The sequence below is a fragment of the Bactrocera tryoni genome, chromosome 3 (assembly GCF_016617805.1).
Source record: "Bactrocera tryoni isolate S06 chromosome 3, CSIRO_BtryS06_freeze2, whole genome shotgun sequence".
Lineage (NCBI taxonomy): Eukaryota > Metazoa > Arthropoda > Insecta > Diptera > Tephritidae > Bactrocera > Bactrocera tryoni.
The window spans coordinates 18,775,886-18,792,239 of NC_052501.1; the positions used below are offsets into that span (position 1 = coordinate 18,775,886).

The 16,354-nt window shown below is 36.7% G+C and overlaps 3 protein-coding genes and 1 pseudogene across 3 annotated transcripts; 2 read left to right on the forward strand and 2 right to left on the reverse strand.

The window, feature by feature from the left end:
• Positions 1-25: 25 nt before the first annotated feature.
• LOC120770195 (WD repeat-containing protein 48 homolog) lies at positions 26-4,141 on the forward strand. The gene is made up of 10 exons (XM_040097435.1): positions 26-406; positions 562-781; positions 1,087-1,299; positions 1,368-1,946; positions 2,009-2,214; positions 2,274-2,378; positions 2,439-2,578; positions 2,635-2,830; positions 2,905-3,099; positions 3,165-4,141. The coding sequence occupies exons 1-10, from the start codon at positions 362-364 to the stop codon at positions 3,279-3,281; spliced, it is 2,016 nt and encodes a 671-aa protein (XP_039953369.1). The 5' UTR covers positions 26-361; the 3' UTR covers positions 3,282-4,141.
• A 548-nt stretch (positions 4,142-4,689) lies between these two features.
• LOC120770198 (protein Vhl) lies at positions 4,690-5,743 on the reverse strand. Its single transcript, XM_040097440.1, has 3 exons — positions 5,658-5,743; positions 5,321-5,596; positions 4,690-5,253 (listed from the first exon to the last, which is right to left on the reverse strand). Exons 2-3 carry the CDS (start codon positions 5,570-5,572, stop codon positions 4,927-4,929), a joined length of 579 nt encoding a protein of 192 aa, XP_039953374.1. The 5' UTR covers positions 5,573-5,596; positions 5,658-5,743; the 3' UTR covers positions 4,690-4,926.
• Positions 5,744-6,030: 287 nt separating this feature from the next.
• On the forward strand, positions 6,031-7,536 carry LOC120770199 (trafficking protein particle complex subunit 2-like protein). The gene is made up of 5 exons (XM_040097441.1): positions 6,031-6,116; positions 6,579-6,751; positions 6,830-6,917; positions 6,999-7,078; positions 7,149-7,536. Exons 1-5 carry the CDS (start codon positions 6,084-6,086, stop codon positions 7,192-7,194), a joined length of 420 nt encoding a protein of 139 aa, XP_039953375.1. The 5' UTR covers positions 6,031-6,083; the 3' UTR covers positions 7,195-7,536.
• On the reverse strand, positions 7,293-15,642 carry LOC120770200 (annotated as a pseudogene).
• Between the last annotated feature and the right edge of the window lie 712 nt (positions 15,643-16,354).

The window sequence follows — 16,354 nt, forward strand, 5'->3', positions numbered from 1 at the left end:
TGTTGACAATTTATTAGCGAAAGAGAGTCAAGGCAGGCGTAAGTTATCCGAAAGAGTATAGAAATCTGAAGAGAACAACTGTGCAAAAAGGACAATTAGTGAAAATTTGTTTAACAAGTTTTAATTGTTTTTTATTTTGGTGTGAAAATAAATGTAGACGAAAAAGAATTTATTCAGAAACTTGTCCAAAACGAAATAAGAAAAAAATCTTAGTATTTCCCACGGCATACACTTGTTACCATAAATAGAAGGGCACAACGATTTTTTCCAACGTCTATATATTCAATCGGACCGAAAAAATTGCATCAGCATTGCTTTGCCAAAGTAACATTACCATTGATTGGGATTAGTGGTAACAGACATGTTAACGCATAAAGGTTGTCAAGGTGGACGTAAGAAAATGCAGGTAGGTTATAAAGTGATTACTAAATGCACTGAAGTGGTTTGCCAAGTAATTGCAAATGCAATACATTACCGGCACATAAAAGTGGATGTAAAGGAATTTAATAAGAATGGGACAAGCTTAGTGTAAACTAATTTTTTCACATTGCTTCAAATTAGGTGTCGTTTGTAATACGAGATGCAGAGGAAAAACAACACAGAAACGGTGTAAATGCGCTACAACTCGATCCCAATAATGGCAAGCTATATTCCGCTGGGCGTGATGCTATTATTCGAGTATGGAACACAAGAACAGAATCTTCAGAGAAATATATACAATCAATGGAACACCATAACGATTGGGTTAATGATATAGTGCTCTGTTGTAATGGCAGAAATTGTGAGTATATAAATGTTTTATTGTTTTTTTTTTTTGTTTTAATACCCTGAACAGCATAATGAATTATCTGTCTGCCCGTCCTTCTGTTTGTATATACGCTAAATAGTCCTTCAATTTTTGAGATATCGATCTGAAAATTCGTTCTTTTCTCTATAATTGTTGGTACTGCCGATATCCGAAGACAGCTTGAAGCTGCCATACAACCTGAATGATTAAAATCATGTTCCTTTTTATTTGTGAAAGATATTATAGTGCAACCGATTTTTTTTTTGTCAATTATTAAATTATGCTTATACATTTTATAGTAATAAGCGCCAGCTGTGATACCACCGTCAAAGTGTGGAATGCCCATAAAGGCTTCTGCATGTCAACGCTACGCACACATCGAGATTATGTGCAGGCATTGGCCTATGCCAGAGATCGCGAACAAGTGGCAAGTGCAGGGCTGGACAAAGCAATTTTCCTTTGGGACGTTAACACCCTAACCGCACTGACTGCCAGCAACAATACCGTTACAAGTAAGTCAAACTATTATTCCACTAACTTATGCAATTTTATTCACATAAATTATTTATTACCACAATAGCCTCTAGTCTCACCGGTTCTAAGGACTCTATATACAGTCTGGCTATGAACCCTTCGGGTACGGTTATTGTTAGCGGTTCAACGGAAAATATATTACGTATTTGGGATCCTCGTACCTGTACACGAAGCATGAAGCTGCGAGGTCACACTGAAAATGTACGTGCATTAGTAGTTTCACCTGATGGCAGTCAAGTAGTCTCTGGCAGTTCAGATGGAACAATCAAACTTTGGAATTTGGGCCAACAGCGGTGTATACAGACGTTACATGTACACAAGGAAGGTGTTTGGGCGCTATTGATGAGTGAAAACTTTCAGTATGTGATTTCCGGCAGTCGAGATAAGAATATCATAGTAACTGAGTTAAGGAACCCAAGTAATTCGGTATTAGTTTGTGAGGAGCGTGCGCCAGTGCTTAGTCTTGGATATAACATTGATAAAACAGGTGTTTGGGCCACCACGTGGAATTCAGATATACGCTGTTGGAAATTACCGTTATATGACAAATGTACTTTAACATCTAGTGGAGGAATGGACGCACAGTGGGCGATAGCGTCGAACACAGAACTGACATGCATCAAAGGTAAAAGTTTCAAGATGAAGTTGGTGAATATAAAATAAATAATGTATTCATATAAAAACTAGGTGGTGCGGCCGTTAAGAAATGTGTCGTTTTAAACGACAAACGTTATATAGTAACCAAGGATACTGAGGAGAATGTTGCTATTTACGATGTGCTGCGTGTAATGAAAAAAGAGGATTTGGGCAAAGTGGATTTTGATGAAGAATTGAAGAAACGTAATAAACAAGTTTACATTCCAAATTGGTTTACGGTGGATTTAAAGACTGGAGTAAGTCATAACGAAGTTGGGAAGCGTACTGTAATTCAGTTTTAAACTCTTTCTATTAGATGCCAACAATTGTATTAGGCCAGGATGAAGTTGACTGCTTTGCTGCGTGGGTGTCTATAGAGGCTGGACTTCCAGAATGTGCGGAACCAACATCAGAGACTAAGGTATGTAAACATGTCATGATAAAACCAATAAAATGTCTAACGATTTATTGTTATTTCCAGATAAATTATGGCAAACTACTACTGGAAGCATTATTAGAAAGCTGGACACCACCGCACAGCTTACCACAAAGTGAATTGGAGCCAGATAGCCATGGAAATGGTTACTTTCAGGTGCCCAAGCACACACCGGTTATTTTTAGGTAAATATTTACGAAATATTTTACATTTTCAATAGCTGTAAATAACTGTTTCACAGTGAGGTAGGTGGACGTACGGTTTGTCGACTTTTGGTGCGTGATGCAGCTGGAGAGAGTGAAAGTACGTTATTGCACGAAACCGTACCACAGTGGGTCACAGATGTAGTGATCGAGAAGACTATTCCGAAGTTCTTAAAAATACCCTTCTTCCTGCAGCCGCACCCACAAATGATTAAACCTGAACGTACCAAAAAGGTGAATTCTTGTTTTTTATTCGGTTCTCTTAAGTAAATCACGCGTATACTTATTATAATTTTCTTGTACTGCAGGATCGTCTAGTTGCCAACGAGTTTATACAATGTCGCAAAGTGTGCGAGCATGTTTTGGAAAAAGTACTGGGCGCAGAGACAACACCGAGTGGCGGTAACGCTTCAAATTCTTCGCAGAATAGTCAAAGTGATGCGAATTCCGAGGGATCACAAGTACCTGCAGAGGATCGCATCGAGTTATGGTGTAACGATGTTGTGAGTATAAATCTGATTTATTTTATTTTTGTAAATATATTTATATGCATATTAAATCCGAATAGGTGGTAGATCCTAACATGGACTTGCGTACGGTGCGTCACTTCATTTGGAAACAGTCGACCGATTTGACTTTCCAATATAAGACAAAGCCAAATTTTAGCTATGATGGTAAACTGTGAATAGTCTCGACAAAAATTACCGCCAACGCCAACAACAAAACCAACAACATATATGCTTAGAGTAAAGACGAATCCTCCTACATTCGCCACCATTTAATCAACACCATCTGGCTTCGTTGTGCCCAAAAAGATATTGCAAAATTTCCAATGTAGCAACGAAAGGTGTCAAAAATGTAGTGCATATTGGCTTCGAACTAAAATGAAAATTAGTGCAATTTATTTTTGCAAAACATTCAAACAAGAAATGAATATTTTTAGTGAGTCTTAGTCTAGATGGGAGCTAGTGCTTATGTTTGTAGAGATTATGTTCATGCGCCCACATATAAGTGTGTGTGTCGTCAGTTTAACCATTTGTTTGACGATTTTTGATATCTGTTTTATTTATTTCGCAAAAGAAATCACGATATCTTTACAAAACGTGCATTCAAAAACAAAATAAATATATACAGAATTTTTACATTTAAATATGTGCGCATATAAAAATAAGCTGGTTATTCTAACGCCCAATTCACTTTTGGATGCATTTTTGTTATTGCATTAAGGATTTAATTCGTTTTTTGTTTCTAACTTTTTTTGTTTTATTTTTGCTTACATTACATTTGCTTAGTTTATCTTCAATCCTATAATAATTCTGCATTTAAGAAAATACTGTATAGGAAATTTACATTCACAATAATCCATTAAAAATTACCAACTTTTAAACGCCAAACCGTTTGCATTCAACGTAAATGCACTCAACTAAAAAAACTATTTGTAATTAAATTATAACACCATCATATTTATTTACACGATATTGCGAAAGTGAGATTCGCAAAGGAATGAACTTGCGCGATTCATTTTCAGCTTGCGGTTGCGCGAAATGAACCGTAGTAAATTAAATTGTTATGAACGAATTCTGCGTTACTAAAAGTAAAAACTTAAAAAAGTGCATTGTGGAACAATGGCAGTGTTCAGATTTTCTATGCCTATGTGTTAGAAAAAAAACATGTTTTGTCAAAATCTGTTATGTATTCATATCTGTGGTCGAAATATTCTTTAAAACGAGCGCACAGCTCGGTCTGAAAATTGTTTACATATATTTTACGGATTCTAGCGACGTTTAAGATATTAGTCTTGGATATATTGAATAATATGTATTAATGCATAAAATGTATGTGGCGCGTATTATCTACAAGTTGTTTACTTTAATATAAGTTTAAAGCTATTCTATACGAAATTATATAAATAAAAGAAAAGGAAAATAAATTACGAAATCAAAAATTCTGCTATAACAGCAGCAACTATTATAAAATTAATTTACTATATTGAAAGAGAAAAATATATATAATACATTAAAAGTATACAGAAATTCAAATTTCACACAAGGAATATAAGCAACTGCATTCATGCCAATAAACTGACAAATTTGTATATATGATTACATTTGTTTTTATTTTATAAAATACGACCTTAGAATTTATACGTACATTAGCGGTAGTTATGAGCTAAACCAGTAGAAAATCAATTGGTAAGATACATACATACATATATGTATAGAGTGTATAAAATCTTAAAAGCGAAACACTTTAATGCTTTTAGGAACTTTAGAGTACACATGCATACATATATATATTAACTATAAACAAATTGTTTATCAGACTAAAATCTATTGATTTCTTGGTATATTATATTTTACAACTATGCTATCCTCCCACTGCTCATTGATTGGTTCGGTCCCCAGTGGCCGTCTTAAACGCCGTTTTAGTTCTTTTTTCAAAATATGTGGTACGGACATACGTTCATCAATTATCTTAACCGCCGCTATTGGATGCAATGGATTCAACGTATTTACAATTCGGCAAAGACAACTTTCGCGTAAAGTTCGTAAAGGGTATTGTATTCTGATCTCTTTGCGGCAAGGCACCATACGTGCGGGATTATTTGGATTGCGCATTTTGTATGGGATTGGCCAATATCTAGGTAGGTTATTCACCTACAATCATATTAAGTTGGTGCTGTCAAAAATTTGGAACAAATTCCACAGATTAGTGTTCACTTACACTCATTAATTCGTTACTATCCTCATCACAAAATATCCAAGGATGATGGGTGAAGGTATTGGTTTTGACGTGATGGCCTGGCGCTAATGAGGTATGATATTTAGTCTCGTTGTTGTCGAACCAAAACAATTTGATATGGCGATTTGTGGTGTTGAAGAAGAGCACATAACAGGGCTGAAAAGGAGGTTCACAAAATCCATTTCTGTGGAACGGGAATTCTTCATCAGGTGGTTCAAAAGGGGGCAAAGCCATAGCAGCAATTATATACCGCAATTCCTGTGGAAAATGTAAGAAAATGTTAAATTTCTAATGATTACTTAGGAACGGTTATTTATACAGTTGCCGCAAATAGCAAAAAATTTGTTGCTTAATATCGTAAAGAGTCGCTTATAATATTATTCCTGCTTATAATGTTTTGATTAATTAATCTTTGTGTTTTGATTTATCATATGTTTATACATTTTGACATTCTATTTCCAAACAGCTTTGCGGAAAATTTTTGTATCATTTTGCATATGTCTTTTCGCAAACATAAGATATATATATTAATTTACGTCTTTTCTAATTAGGTAATTAGAATAATTTTTTATTTTTTCCAATTATCTTAACTTATCTAATAAAATATTATTAATAAAAATCACCATTTTTAAATTACTTGGTATGAATGTGTTTATCTGGCAGCACGACATTATAAATTGTCACCAAGCTCCATGGAGTAGTTGTGCTAATTCAAGAATGATAAATTTGATTTCTTAAATTTACTATGGCTGTGTGCATTTCAATAATTGGGAAAGATGTAAGTTTTATTTATACAAAGAAGTGCATTTGTGATAAAAAAAACTATGCATTTTGGTAAGGTATAATTTAAATGCTCTCCCTACATTTATGCTTTGTGCCATATAGAAGAGAAGTTTTTTCTCATTTGCTGCGGTAGTAAACAAAAGTGTGAATGACGAGACTCGAAAAATGGAAAATTGCCAGATGAAATAATGCACATTAACCACAAAAAAAAAGAAAACTATTTTGAAAAATACCGGAAACTTAATTATAACAATCAGGAGGTCTTATTTTACGTTTCCTTTTAAATTTAGATATTTTTAAGCATATTGTCTTTAGTTTTAAGTTATAAAAGCCTAATTGTAAAACAAAGCCATCACAAAACAAGTTGTTTAGAAATGTAAACACAAATATGTGAGCCTTGAAATACCTCGAGTGCCAGGTTGAACGTATTATTTAAAGAAAATATCTTTAATTTCAGAATGCCCCTTTATACCTAACTACAGCTGATATGGATAAGGAACTGGAACTTCAGTATCGGGTCCATGCTGCACTCGATGTCGTTGAGGAAAAATGTCAGCCTATCAGTAAAGCTACGCCAGAATCCAAAGAACTCTACTTGGGTATGCTGTACTCGACTGAGACACATAAGATGTATGCGATTTTTTAAATATATTTATATGTATATACAAAATTTGTTGATCTAATTCTTCCTTTGCTTTTCGTATTCAGTTATGGCTTTGTGACTAACACCAAAATTAAGTTTGTCATAGTTGTGGATTCAGGAAATATAGCACTGCGTGAGAATGAAGTGAGAGCGGTGAGTATTTATGCAGATAAAAGTTGGAAAAAGCAATTACATTTTTGCTCATAATATTAACACAATGCTTTGCTCTAACAGATGTTTCGAAATTTACATATGCTTTACACGGATGCTGTCTGTAATCCATTTTATGCGCCGGGCGAGCCCCTCGCTTCTAAGTAAGTGCTTATAACGCGTAAAATTTACGATTTGAAATATTTATTTTTACTAATATGGTTCCTTTCACAGAAAATTCGATCGTGCAGTACAAAAAATCATTGGCGGCAATGCTTAAATGTGATTTGATATTCTTTTTTTTTATTAACTCTTTATTATTAATATCGCCCATATGTGAACCAAAAAAAATATACATGTATATATGTAACACTTTACTTAAAATATATAACGTTCATAAGAACTCGGCCATTCCATAACATATGAATAAGGTGGAAATGTCGTAAGAAACTTCTTTGTTTCTGCATCGCGTTCATGCTCAAAGCTAATATAATGTCCGGAAATGCCTAACTGCATTAGCGGTTCCTCAAATTCACTATTCTCCTTCTGCAATATGACAAATGACTTTAATGTTTATATTTTTAATAAAATAAAATAAGCTTACTTTCAAATCAATGTAAAATGTGAGTGGTGTACTAATTTTGCCATATGAGAAGTACACGTGAAAAGGTGGCTCGTTTAGCAGCATGTCGGCCAAGAAGGACCAACCACTTACCGTCACCTTTTCAAGTGGTTGCACAAAAATGCTCATATGCGAGGGTCCTTCAAGTTCGAATTCGAAACGTAGAGTCTCTGTGGTAGTGTTGATACTTTTTCAAAGAAGTGTGAGTTGGGGAACTCCGGGCAATTGAAGGGGCACTTCACGTGGTAGAAAACCGGCTTGTCGACGTGATTTCATTGTGCGATGGTTAAATATAGGCATGTCACACTTCATGTATTTGTCACAATCGTCGCTAATGTTATACAGATCTTCCAGATCAACGTATGCTGAGTAAGAGTATAAAGAAATACATATTATATATTTGGAAAGTGCTATTCAATTAATATAGAATAATAAATATTAAAAATGAGGAAAACCATTAACTTTGGCTGCACCGAAGCCGATAATACCCTTCACAAATACAAAGGATGAAAACGCTCCAGCTATGAAAGGATTCGACGCAGTAGGCGCCGGGGAAAGAAGAGGAAGACCTCCATTCTGTTGGAGAGATAAGGTGGTGAAGGACCTGGGTGCACTTGGTATCTCGAATTGGCGCCAAATTGAGAAAAGAAGAAACGACTGGTGCGTTGTAATAAACTCGGTTATATGTACGTCAACTTCGTCAATGAAGAAGAAGAAGGGTCTCCAACATTTCTTTCTGGATGTTACAAAGGGTATAATTGAACTTTTATAAGTATATATATATACTTACGTGCAAAAGGAAGTTGTTTCCGTCTATCTTGGAAATCAAAGAGATAACCAGACTCGTTGCGACTAACCGTGCCAACGTATTCATAGAACACACGTCGCACTTCCTGAATTAAAAATAAAATCAATTATTTATCCACGCGGGGGTTGAATGGTTATATGTGCTTATGCGAACTTACTTGTAAATTGACTCGCTGCACATTGGTTGCTGGCCGATAGGGGAATCCGATCTGTGTCATTGCAATCAAAGCAATAACAAGTGTAACAGCCGGCAGAATAAGAAAAACCAACTTCGGACGATTGAAAATATTGAGTAGCGGAATCTGAAATGCATTAAATAGAAAAACTTAATAAGAATATACAATAAAGGACAATAAAAGTTGTAGAAACTCACCAAATAGCCCATTGACAACATAGTACCCAAAATAGTAAAGATAGCAATATATAAATCCGGATTACTTGAGCTACCAAATCGACCCATCATTGGCATTATAGAGCACGTCAGTGCATGAAACAGATAGGTGAAGTAGAGGAAGGGTATAATTTGGCATAATATGACGAAGATCGACCAGTAATAGGCTGTGTGCGAGATATATACGAGGAGGAATGTGTAAAGTCTACATAGAAATTGTTAATCAACCGAGTTACCTCGCTTATGCAGCGTTGTCACCATGTTTATGACCAAGGATATGGCATGGAAAAGTATTGGAATCATTAGGAAGTACGAACTGCGTATGCTCGAATAAGTTAGAAGAATACAAAGTATAGACAAGACCAATGTGTGCGCGTGATCGACCATTTGAAGGCGATACGGTTGTGATACTTTATCCTTTAGGAGAAAAGGAAAGAGGAAAATGTACTGTACATAGAACTAATTACATAATTTCTTCACTCACATTACGACTTATGCTCAAATATAGCAGTGTGGGCGCACTCAAGCCCATGAGCGTAGGACAGATGTATAGACCAAAAACAAGCCATTTGCTGGTGAACCATGTCGTCGAACGATCAGCGCTATCGAACATCGTCGCCATAAGTAGCGGCAATGCTATGGCCAAAATCCAACCAATCAAATGTAGTACGAATATAAGTGAGAATAGACGCAAAGTATTGCCGATGGAAACGAAAGAATCAGCTGCCATCAGGTACATAGAGATGCATGTGAGCAGTATAGCGCCCACAGAGACGCAGGTATTGAGAATTTTCCCAGTAGATTCGGTATAGGAGACGACGAAATAACCGAAGAAGTCGTAGAAAACCATGTGACCCTCGGCGTGACGCTGAGTGTGGTAAGGAAAATCAAATAATGTATACATGTTTGTTTGGTTGATTTTATTATTTCTCTTTACTCACAGATGGATCCTTTAATATTGAGCTATTGGTAAAAGTACGCACCAAGCCCAGTATGTTATCGCCAGTAGTTTGCAGTGTTCCACGTGGCACAAGGCTGACGCCATCAAATTTCGTATGATACACATAGCCGTTATATGAGTGTGCCTTGTCGAGTCCTATTTGAATTCGTATTAAAAAAATCCATAATATTTATATCAACGCCTTTTCATTATGCTTGGCAGCACTTACCTGGTACATTACCGTAATCGCGAAAGTTTCTGAAATCCGTGTCCGAAGGTATTAAACCGGATTGGAATATTTCCTCGGCGAATGTGGACGCGAATGAGCGCTTAACACTTTTACGGTAAATCTGTGGATAAGTAAATCAATTAGAATATGTCCCTATAATTATTTAAAATTGTTCAAAGTTCTTTAAAAACGAAATTTCCCATTAATTCTAATATAAAATCAAATTTCATATTAATTATCTTATTTGATTTTAGTTAGCTTTTAGCTGATCACCCTTGCAAAGTTCAAACACATTTGTAAAGCTCTGCCTTGGACCATACAAAAGAGGTATTTAACTCTTTGAAAGCTTAGGCTCCTTTGGTAAGCTTTCTGCCCTTCCTTAGAAAGCTTTTATGTGATATTTAAATCCTTAAAAGCTCAGGCTCGTTTGGTAAGCTTTCCGCTTAATACACTTCTGAAGTTTAACCTTGGAAAGCTTTTAATATGGTATCTCAATTTTAAAAGTAACAATCATTATAATATGGAATATCCACGAAGTTCAGTCCTAGTAGAATTTAATTTCATATTAACTATGTTTTTCTTCTTTGACACTACATGTGAGTCGGTCTGAGCGGACACACAAAATTTTCGTCTATCGTTTGCGAGATGTTGCTAGAATGGTCCTTATGTATTTGGTCGTCTCGTTGTCCTCCCATTGGTATGGAATTGAAAGAGCGTACGGATGCGCACGACATAGCCTAACCAGCTCATTCGTTGGATTAGTGCGTGCTTTACTATATTCATGTTGCCATAGAGCTTATACATTTCTTGGTTTCATTTACTTCGGTAACTGTAGCTCACGCGGACAGCTCTAAAGACTTTCATATATCCTCTGATTTATCATCTCGGTTCCTCATCGTCTATGTTTTTGCGTTGTATAGTAGGCGGGAATGATACGTGACCTATAGAGTGTAATTTTGAAGAATTACGAGGCTCATAGAGTGTAAGTTTTGTTCGTCGCGAGAAGAAACTGCTGCTGTTCTACCGATTCGAAAGTAGCACCTGTTGGCAAGAGTTATTCATCGCTTGATCTACACCCTTAGATTGTTGGTGGTATTTATGCTGTTACCGAGACAAGCGAAGTCCTTCACTTTTTCAAATCCGCTTCTTTTCTAGGCTGGAAAAGGCAGCGCAGGCGGTGGAAGCTTACGATGTCAATGTCAGCTGAGTGCCTCAGTGGCATCGTCCTTCACTGTGATTTACCAACTAGCGGCGCTTATCACATTTTCCAGCTTTTTATTACACATTGATTAAAACGTGATCTGGTATCGAACGTCTCGAAGAGGTCCTTCCGGCATAACAGTGAGAGTTCGCAGCGGTATTAACTTTCAGTCGCGATTTTTTAACCTTCATTTAATTACGCCTGTAAAGCTCAACCTTGTATATGGTATTTAAATCTTTAAAAGCTCTTCGAAAGCTTAAATATTAAAATAATCCGAAAGTTTGATTTTAGAAAGATTTCACCTGATTCAGCTTTTCTTTGGATATATGTAATACATGGCAGAAAGTAAATCATATCTACATTTACGCTAACGGCAGGTCTTCTTTTTCTTCTTTATTGGCGTAGATACCGCTTACGCGAGTTTACAACGGTGTGCCAGTCGCTCTTCATTTTCGCTGCTTGGCGCCAATTGAAGATTCCAAGGGAAGCCTGATCCCTCTCCACCTGGTCTTTCCAACGGAGTGAAGGCATTTCACTTTCTCTGCTTCCCCCGGGTACTGCGTCGAATACTTTCAGAGCTGGAGTGTTTTCGTCCATACGTACGAAATGACCTCGTCAGCGCAGCCGCTGTCATTTAATTCGGTGAACTATGTCAATATCGTCGGATATCCTGTATAGCGCATCGAATGCGATATTCGCCGCTGCCAATGCGCAAAGAACATAAATCTTTCGCAGAACTTTTCTCTTGAGACTCGTAACGCCGTCTCATAAGATATTGTTAACGTCTATGTCTCTGCACCATATACCAGGACGGGGCTTATGAGTGGCTTGTAGAGTTTGTTCTTTGTTCGTCGAGAGATGACTTTACTTTTCAATTGACTACTCAGGACTTTACTTACCAATTGACTACTCAGTCCGAAGTAGTACCTGTTGGAAAGAGTTATTCTGTGTTGGATTTCAAGGCTAACGTTCTTGTTGACACTGGTTCCAAGTCAGACGAATTCATCTACGACTTCGAAGTTATGACTGTCAACAGTGACGTGGGAGCCAAGCTCTGCAGCTCGAAATATTATTGTTCTGGAGGATGGAGTCTTGTGTAGAAGTTCATGCAAGTGACGAAGGTTCTCTGTATGCCATTCACTTGCGAGTGGCCAGAAACGATTCTATTACACTTCCGGTCTTAGACCAAGTATCCTCGGGGTAGATGTCAATGTGGAAGGCGTGCTATAGTGAGAAGGTGGGCCATGTTAAAAACGCGGCCAATGAAAAAAAAACGGCAGGTCTTACAGTCCGACAAAAAGCTGTTAACCGGTTTATGGTACATTACACGCCCATTAGATTAAGTATTTGTACAAACAATTAGACAACTATCGGCACTGACCTTTACACGATTTAAACATGTATGTATGAATGTATGTAAGTTGGAGTGTGCTTATCTAATCATAACCAGTATTATATCGGCTTTTATCGAAAGTTGTAAGCGGTGCGTACTTCTTTATCGTTTGCGAAGACCATAAAGTGCTCAATTAATTTATGAAGTAAGTGTGCCATTAAAAATACAAAATCGCTTAGGTGCTCTTGGGAATACAACTCGTGTATTTGATTGTCCAAACAACGCTCAGCAATAATTACGGTGCTGATATAAGATAAAAGCTGTGCTAACCCCACGCAAACTCGCCGACTCATATAATAGTTTGTGGTTACTCATAACTGTATGTATGCGAACCGATGTATTTTGCGGAACTATTTGTTGTTGAGATAAGATTTTCCACGGTAAGTGCTCGTGCCTCAATCTTATCGGCGTGGACAGATAGTTGGATATAATTCGAAGATAACAGAATTTATTGTTAAGAAGTTCAAATAAAATCATAAAATTGTTTCTCTATCTATTGCGCCGAGTATAGACTAGGCAAATTTATACTTATCTTAAGGAAGAAACTCTGAGATTTGCGTCATAAGTTCAAGGTTAGAGCTATTTATGTACATACATTTTTTCGAGGGTTGTTTTGGATGCTTTTAAGCGTCTACAAATCGTTATCAACGTAATAATTTCTATAGTGACTTACGTCTATCAACCACGGTTGATTTGGGCCGGTTTGAAAGAGAATCTCACGATTGCCGCTACCCGCTGAATCCAAATTAATAAATTAATTCGCAACCTTTCGTAATCCTTCAATCTTAAACTTACTTGCAATTCTGTGCCCACTTATGTTGCGTTATGAAGCCATGTGAAGCCTGCAGAGGATTCTCTTCGGCACCATTAAATAGAAATATGATGGGATGCTGAAAAGGTGTACGCGTAGTGGCGATTACGCGTAATGTCTCGAGCATTACGACAACCATAGCAGCATCATCACCGGAGCCTGTCAAGTTTATTGATGCATTTAGAAAAGGTTTCTCTATCCTACAAACAAATTCTCACTCTCTTTGGCGCTCTCTTATACACTTACCTGGACTGCCGGGTTTGGAATCGAAATGACTATTAATCAGTAGATATGATTCGCTCGTGCTTGCTTTCGTTCTGAAACGTACAACAACATTTTGTACACCCTGATACATATTCACCATAGTCCAGTGTATATATGCACCCGAAACGACTTGCACATCTATTTCCATTTCGAAGAGATCGGTGTGCATAACATCTCTTATAGCTTCCAATTGTTCCAGTAGCAATTCTACTGTATGGTTTTCATTTGCATGACTTCCCACCACTTTCGGTCCGATTCTATCGAAATTGATAAGTATACGTTCAGCACGTTCCGCTATAAAGCTGTTGGGATGGGAGCTTTCATTTGTAATGGTAAGTCCAGTGGGTAGCGACAAGAAAACTGGTATAACAACAGCAAATATGAGCACAAGCCAGAAGATCATAAAGGCTGGCGCTAAGTACCATGGCACCTTCGAGGTTGGTTTTTTGTGATAAATCATTTCCTTCTCTTCATCTGGTGCGACCTGGTGAAAATTAACGGAGGTGTATAATTTATAGTAATTTGTTAGGATATTTTAAAGGAAAAATCTACAATTAAGGTGTCTCCTTTTTTACAGAAAAAGATTCAAAACTTCTAATTCCAAGTTCAGTCTTGGTAGAACTCATTTTCATATTGAAAATCTTTTGATACTAGAATTGTGGATTGGTCTGAGCCGACAATACAAAATATTGCCAAATTTCGAAAAAAAGCACAATATTTAATGAAGGAATGTTTACTATCATTCGAAAGAACATTCTTTGGCATTTATTTTTTGAAGATTATCTCTTTCAAATGATGGTCCAAACGTTGAATTCAATTGTCGATGACTCGTTCGTGCGCTCCGACTACTAACTGGAGAATGACACACGTGATGTTGCGTTTCAAGGCCTGAATTGAACCGGGATTGTCCGCAGAGACTTTAGACTTTGCAAATCCCTTCAGGAAAAAGTCTAACGGTGTGATATCACACGATCTTGGTGTCCGATCGACCGGCCCAAAACGTGAAATTATCTGTTCACTGAATTGTGCTCTCAATAAATCCATTGATTAATACGATGTGTGAGGAGTGGCGATGTCCTGTTGAAATCAAATAACGCCGAGGTCACGAGCTTCAATTTCAAACATAAAGTAGTCCCTTTATCATGGCGCGGTAACGGTCGCCATTGACGGTTACGTTCTCACCGGTATAATTTTTGACGAAATTGGGAAAGATGTTTCAGCCAATTCATTTCTGGAAGAAATGGCAGCTCTTGAATCCCTTCAGGTTGCTCTTCGTTCCAAATGAGGAAATTTTGTTTGTTTATATTCTCATTGAGTCAAAAATAGACTTCATCGCTGAACAATACTCGTATTTGGCTCAAATGCGTCGGATCCTCTTGGAACTTTTCAAGAACCCATAAAGCAAAGCAATGTCGCTTGGGTAGGTCGAGCGGCTTCAGTTCTTGTAAAGCTGTAGTTTTTACACTTTCAATCTAACATTTTGACGTAGAATGCGTTTGGTCGTTCCATACATCAGTCCGAGTTGCTGCGAAGACTCTCTGCGATCTTGTTATATGCTCTCAGCTACGGCTGCTATATTTTCTTCAAGTGCGTCCTGGACGTGGTCTATTTGGTCGAATGTAAACCAATAATGAATGCTGGGTTTTAAAATTGGGAATGGTGTTGCGAATAGTACGCTCAGTAGCTCTAATATGTTGACCATAAGTTGAGTGAAGCGCGCGAAACACATCTTTTACAGAACGTGAATTTTCATAATAAAGTTGAACGGTTTGTAAACACTGTCCAGTCGTAAGTCTTTCCATGACGAAATGCCAAACAAAACTAAAGAAAAAATTACTTGACAGCTGGACACTACTCATCAGGGATTTATCAAAAAAAGGCTATTGAAAAAAGTATCTCTACTTGGATCATCCGAATTACTACTTCCCTTTTAACGATCTTTTGTTTTATTAAATCACTTTAACCAATTAAAAAAAAAATGATTATCCATTTAAGCTTCTTTACTCACTTTTTTCACTTCTTCCTCCGACATTTTGCTATTCACTTTCCCTAATGACTATTTGTTCCAGTTGGTTAGAGAGTATTTTTTGATATGTAAGTACAGACTGAAATCAGGCTGATATTTAAACAAATCTTCGCTACGCATTAGAATGCAAGGCTGGTGATTTTGTTTCGCTAAAGAAAAAAATCAAAAAGGTAAACGGAGTTTTAGATATAAAAATGATAAGCAAGCGTGTTATATTTATCATATGCTAGCTAAATTGCTGGGTACTTTTGCACTACATATATGGAGCTATATGCTTTGATCTACGTGACAACTACCGCACAATATTTCTGTTGATTAGCTTGGTACTTAATGAGCTTTATAGTGCCTTTCCGGATCAGATTAAGTTAAGAATATATTTTTTAACTTAGCTAATATAGAAATATCGAAGCGCTTACGCAAAGATTTTTCTTAAAAAAATTTCAAAATTTCTTGGGGATACCTTTTAAAAGAAAAAGAACAACGTTAACTTCGGTAACACCAAAGCTGTAATAGCCTTCACAAATACTCGTACTAAAGGTGTCTTACAAAAACTTGATTCCGCTCTTTCAGTTTGTATGGCAGTTATATGATGTAGTGATCCGATCTGAATAATTTGTCCGGATATTGCATTATTGCCGTAGACCATTTTGTTTATAAAGTGAAAGTTAATGTAATATTTTTCAAAACTTAAGGATTTATTTAGATCCATCTTTTTGCCTTTTCCGTTCTCTATACTAAATTTTCACCTTGCACTTC

Coding starts and splice junctions, on each gene's coding strand:
- LOC120770195 (XM_040097435.1), top strand. CDS start 362: ATGTTAACGCATAAAGGTTGTCAAGGTGGACGTAAGAAAATGCAG. Junction 2,215..2,273: donor CGGTGGATTTAAAGACTGGA/GTAAGTCATAAC, acceptor TCTTTCTATTAG/ATGCCAACAATTGTATTAGG. Junction 2,579..2,634: donor CACACACCGGTTATTTTTAG/GTAAATATTTAC, acceptor ACTGTTTCACAG/TGAGGTAGGTGGACGTACGG.
- LOC120770198 (XM_040097440.1), bottom strand. CDS start 5,572: ATGGCTTTGCCCCCTTTTGAACCACCTGATGAAGAATTCCCGTTCCAC. Junction 5,254..5,320: donor ATAGTAACGAATTAATGAGT/GTAAGTGAACAC, acceptor ATATGATTGTAG/GTGAATAACCTACCTAGATA.
- LOC120770199 (XM_040097441.1), top strand. CDS start 6,084: ATGGCTGTGTGCATTTCAATAATTGGGAAAGAT. Junction 6,918..6,998: donor GTGAGAATGAAGTGAGAGCG/GTGAGTATTTAT, acceptor TTGCTCTAACAG/ATGTTTCGAAATTTACATAT. Junction 7,079..7,148: donor GGCGAGCCCCTCGCTTCTAA/GTAAGTGCTTAT, acceptor TTCCTTTCACAG/AAAATTCGATCGTGCAGTAC.